Source organism: Nasonia vitripennis, chromosome 1, assembly GCF_009193385.2.
Source record: "Nasonia vitripennis strain AsymCx chromosome 1, Nvit_psr_1.1, whole genome shotgun sequence".
Lineage (NCBI taxonomy): Eukaryota > Metazoa > Arthropoda > Insecta > Hymenoptera > Pteromalidae > Nasonia > Nasonia vitripennis.
This window is the reverse complement of record NC_045757.1, coordinates 6,318,814-6,338,689: the sequence shown is the minus strand read 5'-3', so window position 1 is coordinate 6,338,689 and position 19,876 is coordinate 6,318,814. Positions and strand designations below refer to the sequence as shown.

The 19,876-nt window shown below is 42.8% G+C and overlaps 1 protein-coding gene and 2 non-coding genes across 3 annotated transcripts; 1 reads left to right on the top strand and 2 right to left on the bottom strand.

Annotated features, from left to right (window-relative positions):
• Window positions 1–1,495: 1,495 nt before the first annotated feature.
• Window positions 1,496–19,540, bottom strand: LOC116416002. The gene is made up of 21 exons (XM_031922110.1): window positions 19,355–19,540; window positions 18,899–19,273; window positions 18,442–18,816; window positions 17,986–18,360; window positions 17,531–17,905; window positions 17,075–17,449; window positions 16,622–16,996; window positions 16,167–16,541; window positions 15,714–16,088; window positions 15,258–15,632; window positions 14,803–15,177; window positions 14,348–14,722; window positions 13,892–14,266; window positions 13,439–13,813; window positions 12,983–13,357; window positions 12,528–12,902; window positions 12,072–12,446; window positions 11,568–11,990; window positions 11,134–11,346; window positions 2,115–2,493; window positions 1,496–1,581 (listed from the first exon to the last, which is right to left on the bottom strand). The coding sequence occupies exons 1-21, from the start codon at window positions 19,538–19,540 to the stop codon at window positions 1,496–1,498; spliced, it is 7,287 nt and encodes a 2,428-aa protein (XP_031777970.1).
• On the bottom strand, window positions 4,156–4,227 carry TRNAQ-CUG. Its single transcript has one exon. It is a non-coding gene; the product is annotated as a tRNA-Gln (tRNA).
• Window positions 9,666–9,739, top strand: TRNAT-AGU. Its single transcript has one exon. It is a non-coding gene; the product is annotated as a tRNA-Thr (tRNA).
• Window positions 19,541–19,876: the final 336 nt, after the last annotated feature.

Sequence of the window (19,876 nt, the reverse complement as noted above, 5' to 3'; positions counted from 1 at the left end):
ATACTAGATTTGAGGTATTGGCTGTGTGTGTATGCATATAAATCTTTTTGTTAAAAATATTTCTGGAAGTATGATACAGGATCGGTATTCCTGACTTATTTACAATTTGTTTGTTTAAGTCTAGAAATAAGAATGCTTCTGGGGGCACGAAGCCCTTGCTCAGCGCATTTAGTATGTAGCTATATTTTGAGAAGAATGGACCTTTTATTAGGCTATTATTCGTATTATTTATTGCGCTTTTTATATGATTTCTAATAAGTTTAATTATAAAAATATCGATTCTTGGTACTCCTGCTAGTTCATAGACCTTCCTGTTTCTTACTCTTTTTTGATAATTCTTCTCTGGCTCTCTATATTTATTCAGACAGACCTTCAGGCATTTTCTCTCAAATGTTCTTAACTTCTCCATATAGCTGGCGCTGATGTTCCACCAGATTGGGCACGCATAAGTTATAATGGGACGTATTAAACTAAGGTAAGCTATAATTTTCGCTTTTTTATCTAGATAAGGAGAATAGAAAAGCCTATGCAGTTTTTTAAATATATTTTTTGCTTTTTGGATCTGACCATTTACGTGCTGGCTCATTTTTAACATTTCATCTAAATTTACACCTAGGTATTTAACTATTTTTATATGAGGTATGTCTGTTGACTTTATGTCTGTATCTATGATTGAAAATTGTTTATAATTTTTTTTAGTTATTTTAGATTTGTTCCCTATTATGCCTCTGAAAAGGATAGTTTCGCATTTTTTTGCATTGATCTCTAGTTTTCAGTTTTTAATTTTGTTGTATAGATCTTGCAATTTTAATTAATTTTGTTCAAATTCTTGTCAGACACGTATATGATCAGATCATCCGCAAATGCTAAAGAGTATGTGTTTATGTGTTATTATTATTGTTCAGTTCAAACATATTAAGTATTTCTGCAGTAAAGATGTTAAATAGTGTCGGAGAATTTACTGTGCCTTGCTGCAGGCCACGTGTAATTGTAAAAGTTTTATTAGATACTTTTTGTCTGTCAGAACTTTAAATTTTCTGTTTGTGATCATGTTTGCTATGATTTGAAGAAGATGTTTAGGCATTTCTAATCTGTTCAGTTTGTACAATAGGCCATCCAGCCATACTGAGTCGAATGCTTTTCTCAGATCGATAAGCCCTGCTCCTATCATTTCTCCCTTGGCTAAATGTCAATTGATATCGCTTACAAGTTTGTTAATGGCGTGAATTGCTGTTCAGGTATGATTTTTTTATCAGAGCAAAATTTATTGATTTGCCTGTTGACTATCCTTTCAAAGGGCTTGCTAATGACCGGGAGGAGGCTTATCGGTCTGAGATTGTCCAGAGTTGACAATTCATTTTTTTTCGTTTTATTACAATAAGTTTCGCCGTTTTCCAGCTTTCTGGATAGTATCTAAGTTAAGCGCATTGTTAAAGATAATTACATAATTTTTTATCACATTGAGAGTTAGTTTTTTAATTACAATATTCGGAATTTAATCTAATCCAGTCGAGGTTTTGTTGCTCATACGCTTGAGCATTGACTTAAGTTCTAGAGGGTTTGTAAACCTCAGCGGTGAATCTGTACAATTTGGGTTTGAGGCCCTATTATTAGTGTTGAAAACTACTGGAGATTCCAAATCAGAGAGGTCTCTTATAATTTCTTTTGTTTTTTTTTCAACTATATTTTCAAGTGAGGAGGGGACACTTTTGTTTTTGTCATTAATTTCTTCAAATGACTTCTCGATAATACTGTTAGTGTCATTTTTTTCGCTAGTCTATGGACGCATGTTTGCAGGGATTTTTTGCGTTTATATAATTTATTTAATTTGCTATTCATATATTTATGCGTTGATGACTTAAACTTGAGAGTTAGCGTTACTTCGTCAATCGGTTTTTTAATGCCTCTTTGCATTTCTAATATATAGTCATCAATGTCTTTTACCGTTAGGTTTACGTCATCAGGAATGTTTACGTTGCAATTAATGTTTAGTTGTTTTTGGAATTTTTTCCAATTAGTTTTTTTATACAACAGGATTTTATTTTTTTCATTAAAGATTTGAGTATTGTCATTGTATTCGAAATTAATGGATAAGCTTATTGATTTATGGTCACTATCGTAGTTAAGTGTTTCTAAATTTGTGTTAAGTGAGTTTAGTCTATTATCTGTGATAGCTATATCTAAGAAGACATTCGATCTTGGAAACGTAGGTTCAAGGCTAGTGATTGTTTTTGTGTTATATTTTATTTCATTATTGGTAAGCCAATTTCTGAGTTCAAGGCCATTGCTGTTAGAGACCGAGTCGCCCAGGTTATGATGTCTCGAGTTGAGATCTCCTATGATTGTGTAATAGTTATTTATATTATCGAGTTTAAGTGTACTAAAGAGAGTGCTTAGTATGCTCGAGCAGGAGCCTTCAGCGATGAGTCTTCTGAGTCTAGATGTCCTTGCAGCTTGGGCTGTGGATCTGTTCTTTAGTTCTGCGTCTAAAACCTAAATTTAAAATCAAAGATATGGAGAAGTTAAGAACATTTGAGAGAAAATGCCTGAAGGTCTGTCTGAATAAATATAGAGAGCCAGAGAACAATTATCAAAAAAGAGTAAGAAACAGGAAGGTCTATGAACTAGCAGGAGTACCAAGAATCGATATTTTTATAATTAAACTTATTAGAAATCATATAAAAAGCGCAATAAATAATACGAATAATAGCCTAATAAAAGGTCCATTCTTCTCAAAATATAGCTACATACTAAATGCGCTGAGCAAGGGCTTCGTGCCCCCAGAAGCATTCTTATTTCTAGACTTAAACAAACAAATTGTAAATGAGGTAGGAATACCGATCCTGCATCATACTTCCAGAAATATTTTTAACAAAAAGATTTATATGAATACACACACAGCCAATACCTCAAATCTAGTATATAATTACGATATCTCAAAAATTGACAAATCATTAATGAAAGACTTTAACTACTTTGGAAAAAAAAGATGATGCTTAACATAAACTGATATGCTTAACATATACAGTATAACAATATACATAACGCTAAATGTATACCCATGTAAAGAATGTAAATAGCACATTCCATTTTATACACTCTCCTCAAGATATCATAGCAAAGAAAGGTTTGGGGCAAAGCCTCTTTCTCCTATCAAAGCAACCAATCCGATACTTAACGAGCAATGCGCTTTCACAAAAAAAAAAAAATATATAAAATATCACACACACTAAGAAATTTGTGAACACAGCGAGAGCCCCCAGTGGGACATTCTGTTACCAAGCAAGAACCTAGTGTATCTTTTTCAATTTATTCTAACACCTCACTGTACTTGAATAAACAATAAAGAAAACATTTTTCAAAAAAAAGCACTCTGGACTTTGAATCCAGCCATCCAAGTTCAAATCTCGATGGGACCTTCTTTTTCATATTTTTTATTTTGTTAATCTGGAGAATGCCCTCTCCTTGTTCTGTAATGGTAAAAAAATTTGGTTTTGTTCAATAATTGTTGATACAAAATGAATTTTAAAATCTTGAACCAGGTTAACTAAACCTCTAAATCTACATATCTATATAACTATATTAATTTAGTTTCCAAAATTATTACAATAATAGTTTTTCATAATTTGGATGAATTGTTGCTTAATAATTTAAATCGCCCTTATCGATCGTTAGTGGGTAAAGCTATCGTGTCAGTACAGGCATGCGCAGTTTTTAAAATAACTGTACAACAGATTCTTGGCAAGCGCTATCAGCTTTAGCACTTGTATATGCGTACGCAATGAGGCAAAAACAGATGATAAATGTGACTCATATATAATCGCACTCTTACACTACACAGTTTCCACCGAGCTAATAATATTATAATACATATAAATTATCGTAGAAAGAAAATGAATTAAAATTGCTAAATGACAAGCTAGTGAAAGTTATTAGTTACAAAATTAAATAGAATAATGTAATTTAGATTTAGTAATGATAATTAAAATTCTCTAATCTACAAAAGCAATTTAGCAGAGTATTTTATAAGTAAAATATTTTGTTTTAATCACAGGCAAGTTTTTATCTTTTTAATTTAGAATGTCAGAGTATCAATGTCTCTCTCAGGTATTAGATAATCACGTTCGTTACAAAATATTCGAATGTGCAAAATGAAGGTCCCACCGAGATTTGAACTCGGATCGCTGGATTCAGAGTCCAGAGTGCTAACCATTACACCATGGGACCATGCATTCTAGAATTTTAGCTAAAATTTAAAAACATTGTCACATATTTATCATTAAAATAAATAATGTTTTATCTTGTCTCAGTATTTGAATGGATATAAAATACTGTGTTTAAATTTATGCTAAAACAAACTTTTCTAACATAATTTTTTAATTTCTTCAAGGTGATTTTAAAAGTGTAGGTATCGTTTACCGTAATTACGTTGAAAATGTATTATTTATATTAAATTTATTCTCTCTTATCTCACAGGATTTACCAAGGCCATCTTTTCTGCTTTGAATTAACTAAAAGACTAATAACTAATAGCTAACTAATAGCCTTTTACCTAAAATAAACGAATACGTGAAAATTTCAGTAATTTACTCTCTTAGTGGAAGAGAGATGGTAGGAGCCTGCTTGGTGGATCTCAAAAAAGCCTTTGATTCGATATTACTGAGATTCCGCATAAACGAAAATCTCAAGTAGCGACATTAAACTTCTCGAAAACTGTAAGTATTTCTGGATATACAATATACACATGTGAATATTCGCAATTTTCTCGCTCTAAACTAGTCCTACTCGTATAGCCCCCAAAAGACGAATCCTGCTACGGGTGGGAAAAACGCGCATCCGTCTAGTGGTCTGGGCCGGTATTACCATAGCTTGAGTTTGTCGTCTGCTCCGGCGCATCATGCTCGATTTCAGCGTCCAGTCCATTTTCGCGCGCGGACGCGTTAATTTATGTGTACGCTGTCTACCTATGGCAGTTCATGCCTTTCACTGAGGGGGGAACCTGCGGGAGTTCTATACCAGAACAATAAATTCCCGGTCGCTCTCGATCTCGCGGCTCGTCCTTTCTCTCTGTGTATATTCTTTCTTGCGAGGGGGAAAGTATTTACGAGGAGGATCGATCGCCGATGTCTCAACAAACTTATCATGCACTTTTCTGGGCATTATGGCTTTTCGAGTGAAAGGTCAGAATTATTTTCAAGCTGACCGGCCCGGACTTTTATGGCCCCCGAATATACGAATGCATTCAAATTAAGGCGAAGGAGCGAGCGAGGAATGTGTGTAGCGGGAAGGAGAGAGAGAGAGAGAGAGAGAGAGAGAGAGAGAGAGAGGGAGTAACAAGTGCGACGAACCGAGGCGAACAGTCTAATCGAGAATGCTGACGTAGAGGCGTGGATAATTAAAAATCTTGAATTCTAATTAAAGTCGCGTCAATTTATTTCTCCGGCTAGCTCCCCGCTCGTTTCATCTTCATTATGTTCTCCTCCATTTCTCCTTATCGCTTTAATTCGCTCTTATCACTGCCGGCGAAACGAACGAAGCGATAAGACGGATCGTCGATAGTTCCTGCTCTTTTTTGTCCTCCTCCTGTCATCGTAAAATATGCTCTCAATTCAAAACGTTCGCTAATGATTCGATTTTTGAAAAAAAAAGTGTTCGAATTCCTCTCAAATCTCTTTCCACGAACACCTTGGAAAAAAGTACGGACACTCTGTGTTCTGAGTCGTGATCAGTTCCCACTGAGTCTCAAGTGGAACGACTTCACTCCATTAAATAAAACAATGGAGCAGCAACAACTGCACTTCCGCGCGCGCGTATGTCGAAATGCTTTCTCGGAGTCCGATATCAGTGCTCTTATCGACACAGCGATTCTCTCCGCGCGAGTTTCGGCGGAGCTATTAGGAACGCGAAAATCGCTTTCGAAAATTCGGGCACCATAATGCCGCGCACGATAAAGCTGCTAAGTGAAATTTATTGTATACGATGATCGCTCTCCTCTAATGCGCGCGTTTCAATTTCGCGTTTCTGTTTTGAAAGTCCTCTCTCTCTCTCTCTCTCTCTCTCTCTCTCTCTCTCTCTCTCTCTCTCTCTCTCGCTTTGCACAGGGAGTGTATAGCAAGCGCATAATCGCTTTCGATCGGAGAGCCCGACAAGGATGTTTATCAACGGCGACGACCCACATGATCATCCCCGTAGTCGCGCGCGGCATCAAAATCGGGCTAAGTGGCCGACTTTCTCGGCAAATCGAAGAATCTCCCGCAGCATGATCGGGGTCCCTCGGTTCAAACGTTTCATCCTCGCAATTACGTTATAGACACATACACGCATCATACACACGAGAGCTCGTATAGATAATACAGATGAAAGTTCGCGTCAATTAACCTTCCTCACCTCGTCCCGACGATGTATACACGCATGATTTCGATGATGTTCGAAAATTAAAACGTATACGTATCGCGAGAATTCCTCGTATATACAAGAGCGAGAGCGAGAAGGAGAATTCGAAGAGACACGCGGAAAAAAGAACCGTTATATACAAGCGTCGTCTTTTGCACCTACGTACACACTCGCGGATATGAGAGTATCGAACGCGCAAATTCGACAGACGATCGCTTTGGGAATCATCGCCGTAAATTAACTCTTGCCCTCGATACATTATGTGTATACGTGCGCCGGCGTACCTCGAGAGTTCGGCACACGCGAGATCTTCGTACTAGCACTTACTTAAGTATTATAAACTCATACTTGTCCCGAGGGCAGTGCGAGCGAGCACGCGATTCTTTTTTATGCAGCGGCACGCGCGCGCTCGCAAGAGAGACGCTGGACTTTCTTTTGAAGATTTTGATTTTTCAACTTTCTTCGCTGCGACTAATGATTCGCGTTAAAATATTCAAAGCAATCGAAAGGGATCATAATACTCGCGCGAAAGCAAGTATATCTTGGCCGATTGGCTATTGCGCAAAACAGGGAAAGAGCCGCGCATACGCTCGCAATTAGATGCGGCAACAGGAGCAAACATCAGCTCGCACAATTAGATTACACTCTCCGGTATTGCATTACCGCGGCTCCCCTCGCAATCATCGAGATACTCTGCGCTCTCACGTACAGAGCCGCTAAGGCAAATTCTAATTAAAAAGACGTTGCGCACTCCGATTCCCGCAGCAAAGGGGAACAAATCGCATCTTTCCCGTCGCTGCGCACTTATAAATTCTCCATCCCGTTTTCCGTTACCGAACTTTCGCGCGCGACGATGACGATTCTGTATTACGAATCTCGTAATCCTCCCGTGGCGATGATTAAGCGCGCGGCGTTGCGCAATTGGATTTTCGATCGATCGGAGATTCTTCCCTTATAGACGTCGTCGTGTGTGCAGAAAAATAATAAGTCGAATGACTCGTGTGTATGCGTGTGTGTGTATAAGAGCGTGAATGCGGCCGAGCGCGCGAAAATTAATTACGATATACCCGGACACGTTCTGCAGCGAGCGCGACTTCCTATCGATTTGACGCGGCTCACGAGCGCGCGGAGCTTATTCATAAGAGGCGTATCAATTGCGCGAGGGGTCCTATAGAAAACGCCAGTCATTTCTCGCTTTCCCACCGCCAGGCGTTTCTATGTGTGCATGCCGTGTGATAGCATCGTTTTGATTTATTCTTTCTTTTTGGAAATGGAATATGATTGTGCGTCGAGTTGAGAGAAGACATGCGCAATGAATCGACTAACTTAATAAATAAAGCGTATTTTCGAATTGTGATAAGAGACTTTCTCAAAAGCCTCAAATTCAATTGAAGGCATCCCTGTTGCTCACTCACCGTAGCTTCAATCAATCACATCTCTCCGAAAATTGCAACAGTCCAAACAGCCCGGCTGCAGAGACCGAAAAAGCGCCGAACGTTTCTCGCTTACATAAACCTGGTCGTACACACACGACTTCGGCTCATTGTCCAGTCTCGCAGACTCGCGGCGCGATAAAAGAATCTCATTAGAGCCAAATAAAAGCTCAGCCTCTCTCGTCTCGTACACACACTTCCTGATGCGACTCTTTTGTACGCGACGACTCTTCACTCTCTCTCTCTCTCTCTCTCTCTCTCTCTCTCTCTCTCTCTCTCCCGAGCTTTTGTCGCTCAGGCAATTATTTATCGCCGCGATATACGTGTATTGTGCGGCGCCGATTCGCTGCCATATGATGTTTCCGTATTCCGGCTTCAATAGGTCGCGGCTCGCACGCGGAAACTCGCACAGGCGACTTTTGCTATTTTTGTAGTTTGACCGGGAAGTCAGACGACTTTGGATTTATATATTGTGTATATAAGTGCTTGTGACACGAATCCGAAAACTTTTGCTTGGCTGACTTTGGAAATTGAGAGCTCTTTGCCGGCGCTGAAGCTGCTGGAGCGAACTCGAAGACGAACTTTATCGATCTAGTTAGCGTGTATGATTCAGTTGGATAAGATTCGATGTGAATAGATCGCGAAGGGAAAAATTTTCTATTTTTACCGTCTTATTTGTACATTTTTTGTAGCTTCGAAATTCGCTTTCACCCGACTTCGAAGTTCGACGAATGACTTCTTCGCAATGGACCTGTGCGTATCGTAGTGTTTGTTTTGCTTTGAAAAGTAAGTAACATTATCTTTACAAGTTCCAAGGAAATTTATCTCCTACAAATAAAATCGAGATTTAACGCGACTCTCACTTTTATTTCTTTGCACGAAATTTGTGTTAATAGCAGCAATTTCGAATTATTTCACAAATCCTCTTATTTACTCTAGCAGGTACTTTTCTGAAGAGTGCAATCATTTTCTAAAAATAAAATCGATCCCACAGTGACGAAAAACCAACTGTGTTCGATATTCAAAAATGCCTGCGAAAATAATTGCAAATTTTCGATAACCCCACCGAAACATAATCTACAGGCCAATTACTCATTTTCTCGCGCGCGCAAGCTAATTTTCCCAGCCGATGCGCGCGCGTCGGCAATCAGCGCTTTTCGCATGGAGTTTCATGGCTCTTGAAGCTCGGGATTTGATAAAAAAGATCTTCGTTCCACGGTCTCCCCCGCGGCGCGATCTACTCCCATATATACTTCCGCGTGCGGCTCGAGATCTGCTCGGCGTTGCCGAGATATACGAGATACGATGATATTATTCGATCTACCTGCGGAATTTATGGCGCCGCCAGCTGCCCCGTGAATTTATTATGTAATCGAACGCCGACGTTGTGCGCCCGCGCGAGCGCGCAAGCGTCTTCTCTCTCCTGAGATTTTTTTCCTGAAGCTTTTGTAGATTTTTTCTACCGAAGATTTTATGTATCTCGTCTTTGTGTGGTAGAGTTAGTTCGCTTGTTCAACAAATTAAATAGTTTTTTTTTTAATGCACATAACGATTTATTTTTCTATATTTATTATGTTATCTTATTGCAGCACATTGTTGTGTAAATTTAAATTATTGATGATCGGTTTGGACGAACGGATAACGGGACAGCACGCTTTTAGATATAGCACGAGCGATTTCAAAGATTTCGATAATCAGACACTTCACGCCGCGATACTTAGAAAGTATATCAAGGTTATCGATCCCCACCAGATCGCCGATCGAGAAACCCGGCGTGAAGTTCCTCCAATCATCGAATTTTTTCCGTCGCTCTGGCTCTCAAAATTATTCGAGCATCGCGGCGCCGTGGCTTAGTTGGTTAAAGCGCCTGTCTAGTAAACAGGAGATCGGGGGTTCGAATCCCCCCGGGGCCTTGTGGTTGAACAATTTTTTTTTTCGTTTGTTATGTCTAATTATTTGCAAGAACACGCGGTACTATATTTTTCGACGTTTAGCTCACGTGGTATGTACCATGCAGCTAATTCTTCCGACAGCTAGAGCTATTTCTCGCCGAGTGAACCAGTGCCTGTGGTGAGATTCAGGAAACGAGTCACATTATGTGCGCTAGGCAAATATATAAGGCATGAATTGGTCTCGATGCGCGAGTAGGATATTTTTAGCACAGGTTGAGACAGTTTTATAAAATTTTCTTCTCATCTAAAGAAAATGAAAATTAAAATAAGTTTTCAAATAATTTTAATGAATTTCAATGTTAGCCAGAGGATAAACACGCTTTTCGAAATGTTCGAAATGTACATCTCTTTATGAAAGCCATCTGCTAAATTAGTTTGATGCAGTGTTCTTTTTATATCCGAAAATTTTTCAGAAATATCGTCAAAATGAATTTCAGACTCAAAAATCAACAGCAACCCGTTTAAAAAAATCGAGACCGTCAATAATTCGACACAGCAGAGGTGCATCATCAATGCACTAATTTCGGATCGTAATTCGATACGCTGATTGAGAATCTCCTTCTGTCGTTGGCACCTTTTTAAATTAAATTCCCGCTGCCACATTTTCTCTTCCGATCATTTCTCTCTCTTTCTCGCACTTCAGCTGCAGCATTAAATTACCATAACCCAATTTGCCTTGGCGGCGGCACTTTTCGCACGCTGATCCACAAAGCTATTCCACATTTGCCCTAGAAATTACACGTAATAATCGCGTAATTTTGCGGCGTAATAACGCCGCAATATTCTCAGTGTTTTTCAAAGTAATTACGACAACTCGTGCACACACACACACACACACACACATATATATATATATATATATATATATATATATATATATATATATATATATATATATATATATATATATATATATATATATATATATATATATATATATATATATATATATATATATATACTTTGCAGTGAGTCTCCCCAAAGCTACACGACTTTGTATTACTCTCCCTTTGCCTCATTTCCTGAAATACATTTGATTTTTACCCATTGATAGCCATTAAAAGAACCGACGCATAAGATTCGATTTTATATACGTCAAAATAGAAAACAACGTGGATTAAATGTAACGACTGCGTTACATATTATTAAAAGGTATCAGGATCAGGATCAAGCACTGCCTAAAAGAAAAAAAGGAAAGACAATCTTAACTAGTGCAAGTGTATTTGCTGTTAGGAAGACAATAAGCACAATATATACTATGATAATAATAATTTATTTATTCATTTTACTACATTATATTAGGATAATTTAAAGACGTTATTTTATATTTATGTACAGCCAGCAGATTCGCCAACCTTAAGCCTCCTGCCGTAGACCTGGCAACGACCAAGGAGGCCGAAAAGGCTGACATTCACTTCCAGCAGCACTTTGTTACAGTGGTATCCACCAATACCAACTCTGATGTTAAGCAGATTTTGCAAACCACCAAGAATAGAGTAGCACCTAGAGCAGGTGATCTTGTAGCCTGGATAAGACCTGTTGAGAGTTGGCTTTCCTGCCACAACGATCTACCATGTACCAATAAAATATACAAATTAAATCTTAAACTATATCATTAATTTTTAAATCCATGTAATAGTATATTAGGTACCTGGTGCAGGAAAAGTGCTTCGTTAAAAGACTTTTTCTGCAGCTGTAGGTACAATATGTACGTTTTTCTAGCCGAAAACAAGCGAAGGTGTGTTTTCGAGGTTAGAAGAGCGTAAAAAATATATAAAATAAGACTTACACTTAAAAGGCTGACATCAGTTAACAGCTTATCACCAGCTTCGCGCTGGCACTTTCTTGGATCGCTGCTAGTGTAGGAAGGTGTAGTGCTAATAGTAGTGACGCTGGAGGTAGTAGGGCTAACAATGGGGACAGTGTGCGTGGGTGGACTGACAGTAGCGACACTGGCAGTGGTTCCATTACCGGAGGAGCAGCCATCAATTTCGCCATGCTTCAGCCTTCTGCCGTAGACCTGGCAACGACCAAGAAGACCGGCAAGGCCGACATTCACTTCCAGCAGAACTGAATTGCAGTAATATCCGCCCCTACCAATGCTAATGTTTAACAGCTTGTGCAAACTGCCAAGAATGGAGTAGCTCCTGATGCAGGTTATCTTGTAGCCTGGGTAGGTTCTGTCGAGAGTTGGCTTTCCTGCCACTACGATCTGCAAAGATAAACAAAATAGTATATTATCTGATTTATAATGAAAATACATGCGTATCGTTTTCGCAATCCGTCCACTTACTTTGAGAAGACTGACATCCGTAAGCAGCTCGTCACCAGCTTCGCGCTGACATTTGGTCGGATCTGTGCTGGTTCCAGTGGGGACGGTGGGCGTGGGTGGACGGACAGTAGCGACACTGGCAGTGGTTCCACTACCGGAGGAGCAGCCATCAATTTCGCCTTGCTTCAGCCTTCTGCCGTAGACCTGGCAACGACCAAGAAGGCCGGCAAGGCCGACATTCACTTCCAGCAGAACTGAGTTGCAGTAGTATCCGCCTCTACCAATGCTAATGTTTAACAGCTTGTGCAAACTGCCAAGAATGGAGTAGCTCCTGATGCAGGTTATCTTGTAGCCTGGGTAGGTTCTGTCGAGAGTTGGCTTTCCTGCCACTACGATCTGCAAAGATAAACAAAATAGTATATTATCTGATTTATAATGAAAATACATGCGTATCGTTTTCGCAATCCGTCCACTTACTTTGAGAAGACTGACATCCGTAAGCAGCTCGTCACCAGCTTCGCGCTGACATTTGGTCGGATCTGTGCTGGTACCAGTGGGGACGGTGGGCGTGGGTGGACTGACGGTAGCGACACTGGCAGTGGTTCCACTACCGGAGGAGCAGCCATCAATTTCACCTTGCTTCAGCCTTCGGCCGTAGACCTGGCAACGACCAAGAAGGCCGGCAAGGCCGACATTCACTTCCAGCAGAACTGAATTGCAGTAATATCCGCCCCTACCAATGCTAATGTTTAACAGCTTGTGTAAACTGCCAAGAATGGAGTAGCTCCTGATGCACGTAATCTTGTAGCCTGGGTAGGTTCTGTCGAGGGTTGGCTTTCCTGCCACTACGATCTGCAAAAGTTAAAAAATAGTATATTATCTGATTTATAATGAAGATACATGCGTATCGATTTCGCAATCTGTCCACTTACTTCGAGAAGACTGACATCCGTAAGGAGCTCGTCACCAGCTTCGCGCTGACATTTGGTCGGATCTGTGCTGGTTCCAGTAGGGACGGTGGGCGTGGGTGGATTGACAGTAGCGACACTGGCAGTGGTTCCACTACCGGAGGAGCAGCCATCAATTTCGCCATCCTTCAGCCTTCTGCCGTAGACCTGACAACGACCAAAAAGGCCGGCAAGGCCGACATTCACTTCCAGCAGAACTGAGTTGCAGTAGTATCCGCCCCTACCAATGCTAATGTTTAACAGATTGTGCCAACTGCCAATAATAGAGTAGCTCCTGATGCAGGTTATCTTGTAGCCTGGGTAGGTTCTGTCGAGAGTTGGCTTTCCTGCCACTACGATCTGCAAAGATAAACAAAATAGTATATTATCTGATTTATAATGAAAATACATGCGTATCGTTTTCGCAATCCGTCCACTTACTTTGAGAAGACTGACATCCGTAAGGAGCTCGTCACCAGCTTCGCGCTGACATTTGGTCGGATCTGTGCTGGTTCCAGTGGGCACGGTGGGCGTGGGTGGACTGACAGTAGCGACACTGGCAGTGGTTCCACTACCGGAGGAGCAGCCATCAATTTCGCCGTCCTTCAGCCTTCTGCCGTAGACCTGGCAACGACCAAGAAGGCCGGCACGGCCGACATTCACTTCCAGCAGAACTGAGTTGCAGTAATATCCGCCCCTACCAATGCTAATGTTTAACAGATTGTGCCAACTGCCAATAATAGAGTAGCACCTGATGCAGGTTATCTTGTAGCCTGGGTAGGTTTTGTCGAGGGTTGGCTTTCCTGCCACCGCGATCTGCAAAGATTAAAAAAGTATATTATCTGATTTATAATGAACATAGATGCGTATCGTTTTCACAATCCGTCCACTTACTTTGAGAAGACTGACATCCGTAAGGAGCTCGTCACCAGCTTCGCGCTGACATTTGGTCGGATCTGTGCTGGTTCCAGTGGGGACGGTGGGCGTGGGTGGACTGACGGTAGCGACACTGGCAGTGGTTCCACTACCGGAGGAGCAGCCATCAATTTCGCCTTGCTTCAGCCTTCTGCCGTAGACCTGGCAACGACCAAGAAGGCCGGCAAGGCCGACATTCACTTCCAGCAGAACTGAGTTGCAGTAGTATCCGCCTCTACCAATGCTAATGTTTAACAGCTTGTGCAAACTGCCAAGAATGGAGTAGCTCCTGATGCAGGTTATCTTGTAGCCTGGGTAGGTTCTGTCGAGAGTTGGCTTTCCTGCCACTACGATCTGCAAAGATAAACAAAATAGTATATTATCTGATTTATAATGAAAATACATGCGTATCGTTTTCGCAATCCGTCCACTTACTTTGAGAAGACTGACATCCGTAAGCAGCTCGTCACCAGCTTCGCGCTGACATTTGGTCGGATCTGTGCTGGTACCAGTGGGGACGGTGGGCGTGGGTGGACTGACGGTAGCGACACTGGCAGTGGTTCCACTACCGGAGGAGCAGCCATCAATTTCACCTTGCTTCAGCCTTCGGCCGTAGACCTGGCAACGACCAAGAAGGCCGGCAAGGCCGACATTCACTTCCAGCAGAACTGAGTTGCAGTAGTATCCGCCTCTACCAATGCTAATGTTTAACAGCTTGTGCAAACTGCCAAGAATGGAGTAGCTCCTGATGCAGGTGATCTTGTAGCCTGGGTACGTTCTGTCGAGGGTTGGCTTTCCTGCCACTACGATCTGCAAAAGTTAAAAAATAGTATATTATCTGATTTTTAATGAAAATACGTGTGTATCGTAGTCGCAATCCGTCCACTTACTTTGAGAAGACTGACATCCGTAAGCAGCTCGTCACCAGCTTCGCGCTGACATTTGGTCGGATCTGTGCTGGTTCCAGTGGGGACGGTGGGCGTGGGTGGACTGACAGTAGCGACACTGGCAGTGGTTCCACTACCGGAGGAGCAGCCATCAATTTCGCCATCCTTCAGCCTTCTACCGTAGACCTGACAACGACCAAAAAGGCCGGCAAGGCCGACATTCACTTCCAGCAGAACTGAATTGCAGTAATATCCGCCCCTACCAATGCTAATGTTTAACAGCTTGTGTAAACTGCCAAGAATGGAGTAGCTCCTGATGCACGTAATCTTGTAGCCTGGGTAGGTTCTGTCGAGGGTTGGCTTTCCTGCCACTACGATCTGCAAAAGTTAAAAAATAGTATATTATCTGATTTATAATGAAGATACATGCGTATCGATTTCGCAATCTGTCCACTTACTTCGAGAAGACTGACATCCGTAAGGAGCTCGTCACCAGCTTCGCGCTGACATTTGGTCGGATCTGTGCTGGTTCCAGTAGGGACGGTGGGCGTGGGTGGATTGACAGTAGCGACACTGGCAGTGGTTCCACTACCGGAGGAGCAGCCATCAATTTCGCCATCCTTCAGCCTTCTGCCGTAGACCTGACAACGACCAAAAAGGCCGGCAAGGCCGACATTCACTTCCAGCAGAACTGAGTTGCAGTAGTATCCGCCCCTACCAATGCTAATGTTTAACAGATTGTGCCAACTGCCAATAATAGAGTAGCTCCTGATGCAGGTTATCTTGTAGCCTGGGTAGGTTCTGTCGAGAGTTGGCTTTCCTGCCACTACGATCTGCAAAGATAAACAAAATAGTATATTATCTGATTTATAATGAAAATACATGCGTATCGTTTTCGCAATCCGTCCACTTACTTTGAGAAGACTGACATCCGTAAGGAGCTCGTCACCAGCTTCGCGCTGATATTTGGTCGGATCTGTGCTGGTTCCAGTGGGCACGGTGGGCGTGGGTGGACTGACAGTAGCGACACTGGCAGTGGTTCCACTACCGGAGGAGCAGCCATCAATTTCGCCGTCCTTCAGCCTTCTGCCGTAGACCTGGCAACGACCAAGAAGGCCGGCACGGCCGACATTCACTTCCAGCAGAACTGAGTTGCAGTAATATCCGCCCCTACCAATGCTAATGTTTAACAGATTGTGCCAACTGCCAATAATAGAGTAGCACCTGATGCAGGTTATCTTGTAGCCTGGGTAGGTTTTGTCGAGGGTTGGCTTTCCTGCCACCGCGATCTGCAAAGATTAAAAAAGTATATTATCTGATTTATAATGAACATAGATGCGTATCGTTTTCACAATCCGTCCACTTACTTTGAGAAGACTGACATCCGTAAGGAGCTCGTCACCAGCTTCGCGCTGACATTTGGTCGGATCTGTGCTGGTTCCAGTGGGGACGGTGGGCGTGGGTGGACTGACGGTAGCGACACTGGCAGTGGTTCCACTACCGGAGGAGCAGCCATCAATTTCGCCTTGCTTCAGCCTTCTGCCGTAGACCTGGCAACGACCAAGAAGGCCGGCAAGGCCGACATTCACTTCCAGCAGAACTGAGTTGCAGTAGTATCCGCCTCTACCAATGCTAATGTTTAACAGCTTGTGCAAACTGCCAAGAATGGAGTAGCTCCTGATGCAGGTGATCTTGTAGCCTGGGTACGTTCTGTCGAGGGTTGGCTTTCCTGCCACTACGATCTGCAAAAGTTAAAAAATAGTATATTATCTGATTTTTAATGAAAATACGTGTGTATCGTAGTCGCAATCCGTCCACTTACTTTGAGAAGACTGACATCCGTAAGCAGCTCGTCACCAGCTTCGCGCTGACATTTGGTCGGATCTGTGCTGGTTCCAGTGGGCACGGTGGGCGTGGGTGGACTGACAGTAGCGACACTGGCAGTGGTTCCACTACCGGAGGAGCAGCCATCAATTTCGCCGTCCTTCAGCCTTCTGCCGTAGACCTGGCAACGACCAAGAAGGCCGGCACGGCCGACATTCACTTCCAGCAGAACTGAGTTGCAGTAATATCCGCCCCTACCAATGCTAATGTTTAACAGATTGTGCCAACTGCCAATAATAGAGTAGCACCTGATGCAGGTTATCTTGTAGCCTGGGTAGGTTTTGTCGAGGGTTGGCTTTCCTGCCACCGCGATCTGCAAAGATTAAAAAAGTATATTATCTGATTTATAATGAACATAGATGCGTATCGTTTTCACAATCCGTCCACTTACTTTGAGAAGACTGACATCCGTAAGGAGCTCGTCACCAGCTTCGCGCTGACATTTGGTCGGATCTGTGCTGGTTCCAGTGGGGACGGTGGGCGTGGGTGGTCTGACGGTAGCGACACTGGCAGTGGTTCCACTACCGGAGGAGCAGCCATCAATTTCGCCTTGCTTCAGCCTTCTGCCGTAGACCTGGCAACGACCAAGAAGGCCGGCAAGGCCGACATTCACTTCCAGCAGAACTGAGTTGCAGTAGTATCCGCCTCTACCAATGCTAATGTTTAACAGCTTGTGCAAACTGCCAAGAATGGAGTAGCTCCTGATGCAGGTTATCTTGTAGCCTGGGTAGGTTCTGTCGAGAGTTGGCTTTCCTGCCACTACGATCTGCAAAGATAAACAAAATAGTATATTATCTGATTTATAATGAAAATACATGCGTATCGTTTTCGCAATCCGTCCACTTACTTTGAGAAGACTGACATCCGTAAGCAGCTCGTCACCAGCTTCGCGCTGACATTTGGTCGGATCTGTGCTGGTACCAGTGGGGACGGTGGGCGTGGGTGGACTGACGGTAGCGACACTGGCAGTGGTTCCACTACCGGAGGAGCAGCCATCAATTTCACCTTGCTTCAGCCTTCGGCCGTAGACCTGGCAACGACCAAGAAGGCCGGCAAGGCCGACATTCACTTCCAGCAGAACTGAGTTGCAGTAGTATCCGCCTCTACCAATGCTAATGTTTAACAGCTTGTGCAAACTGCCAAGAATGGAGTAGCTCCTGATGCAGGTGATCTTGTAGCCTGGGTACGTTCTGTCGAGGGTTGGCTTTCCTGCCACTACGATCTGCAAAAGTTAAAAAATAGTATATTATCTGATTTTTAATGAAAATACGTGTGTATCGTAGTCGCAATCCGTCCACTTACTTTGAGAAGACTGACATCCGTAAGCAGCTCGTCACCAGCTTCGCGCTGACATTTGGTCGGATCTGTGCTGGTTCCAGTGGGGACGGTGGGCGTGGGTGGACTGACAGTAGCGACACTGGCAGTGGTTCCACTACCGGAGGAGCAGCCATCAATTTCGCCATCCTTCAGCCTTCTACCGTAGACCTGACAACGACCAAAAAGGCCGGCAAGGCCGACATTCACTTCCAGCAGAACTGAGTTGCAATAGTATCCGCCCCTACCAATGCTAATGTTTAACAGATTGTGCCAACTGCCAATAATAGAGTAGCTCCTGATGCAGGTTATCTTGTAGCCTGGGTAGGTTCTGTCGAGAGTTGGCTTTCCTGCCACTACGATCTGCAAAGATAAACAAAATAGTATATTATCTGATTTATAATGAAAATACATGCGTATCGTTTTCGCAATCCGTCCACTTACTTTGAGAAGACTGACATCCGTAAGGAGCTCGTCACCAGCTTCGCGCTGACATTTGGTCGGATCTGTGCTGGTTCCAGTGGGGACGGTGGGCGTGGGTGGACTGACGGTAGCGACACTGGCAGTGGTTCCACTACCGGAGGAGCAGCCATCAATTTCGCCTTGCTTCAGCCTTCTGCCGTAGACCTGGCAACGACCAAGAAGGCCGGCAAGGCCGACATTCACTTCCAGCAGAACTGAGTTGCAGTAGTATCCGCCCCTACCAATGCTAATGTTTAACAGCTTGTGCAAACTGCCAAGAATGGAGTAGCTCCTGATGCAGGTGATCTTGTAGCCTGGGTACGTTCTGTCGAGGGTTGGCTTTCCTGCCACAACGATCTGCAAAGATAAAGAAAAAGAGTATATTATCTGATTTATAATGAACATACATGCGTATCGTTTTCGCAATCAGTCCACTTACATTGAGAAGACTGACATCCGTAAGGAGCTCGTCACCAGCTTCGCGCTGACATTTGGTCGGATCTGTGCTGGTTCCAGTGGGCACGGTGGGCGTGGGTGGACTGAGAGTAGCGACACTGGCAGTGGTTCCACTACCGGAGGAGCAGCCATCAATTTCGCCATCCTTCAGCCTTCTGCCGTAGACCTGGCAACGACCAAGAAGGCCGGCAAGGCCGACGTTTACTTCTAGCAGAACTGAGTTGCAGTAGTATCCGCCCCTACCAATGCTAATGTTTAACAGATTATGCAAACTGCCAAGAATGGAGTAGCTCCTGATGCAGGTTATCTTGTAGCCTGGGTAGGTTCTGTCGAGGGTTGGCTTTCCTGCCACTACGATCTGCAAAGATAAACAAAATAGTATATTATCTGATTTATAATGAAAATACATGCGTATCGTTTTCGCAATCCGTCCACTTACGGCGAGAAGACTGACATCCGTAAGCAGCTCGTCACCAGCTTCGCGCTGACATTTGGTCGGATCTGTGCTGGTTTCGATAGTAGTGGGGCTAGCGGTGGTGGGACAGGCACAGCTGCGTGTGTCCTGTCCTGTAGCTAAGGTGGCTGTCACTAAAGCGAAGAGGATTAAACACTTTAGAGTAGCCATGTTCGAAGTATTGTGGCTCTACTCTAAGTGTTCTGGCTTTTTGAAAATCACTTATATACCTCTTTCGATTTGCTTTGCCGCGTGTAATCTCTTATATTTAGGATGCATTTTTTCCTTATGGCTTCTTTTATTGCTTTGGATCATATTGAGGAAGCTTTTTTTGTATTCGTTTATCATTTTCGGGATTATAAGTACTTTGATAATCAAGATATGCCTTCTTATTAAAGGCGTGTTGTGGTTATCAATGTATCTTAACGCTTGTATAGAATATTTTTATTTATTTATTTATTTATCCTGTACAATAATACTACATGTTTGTCTATATAGCTATAGACA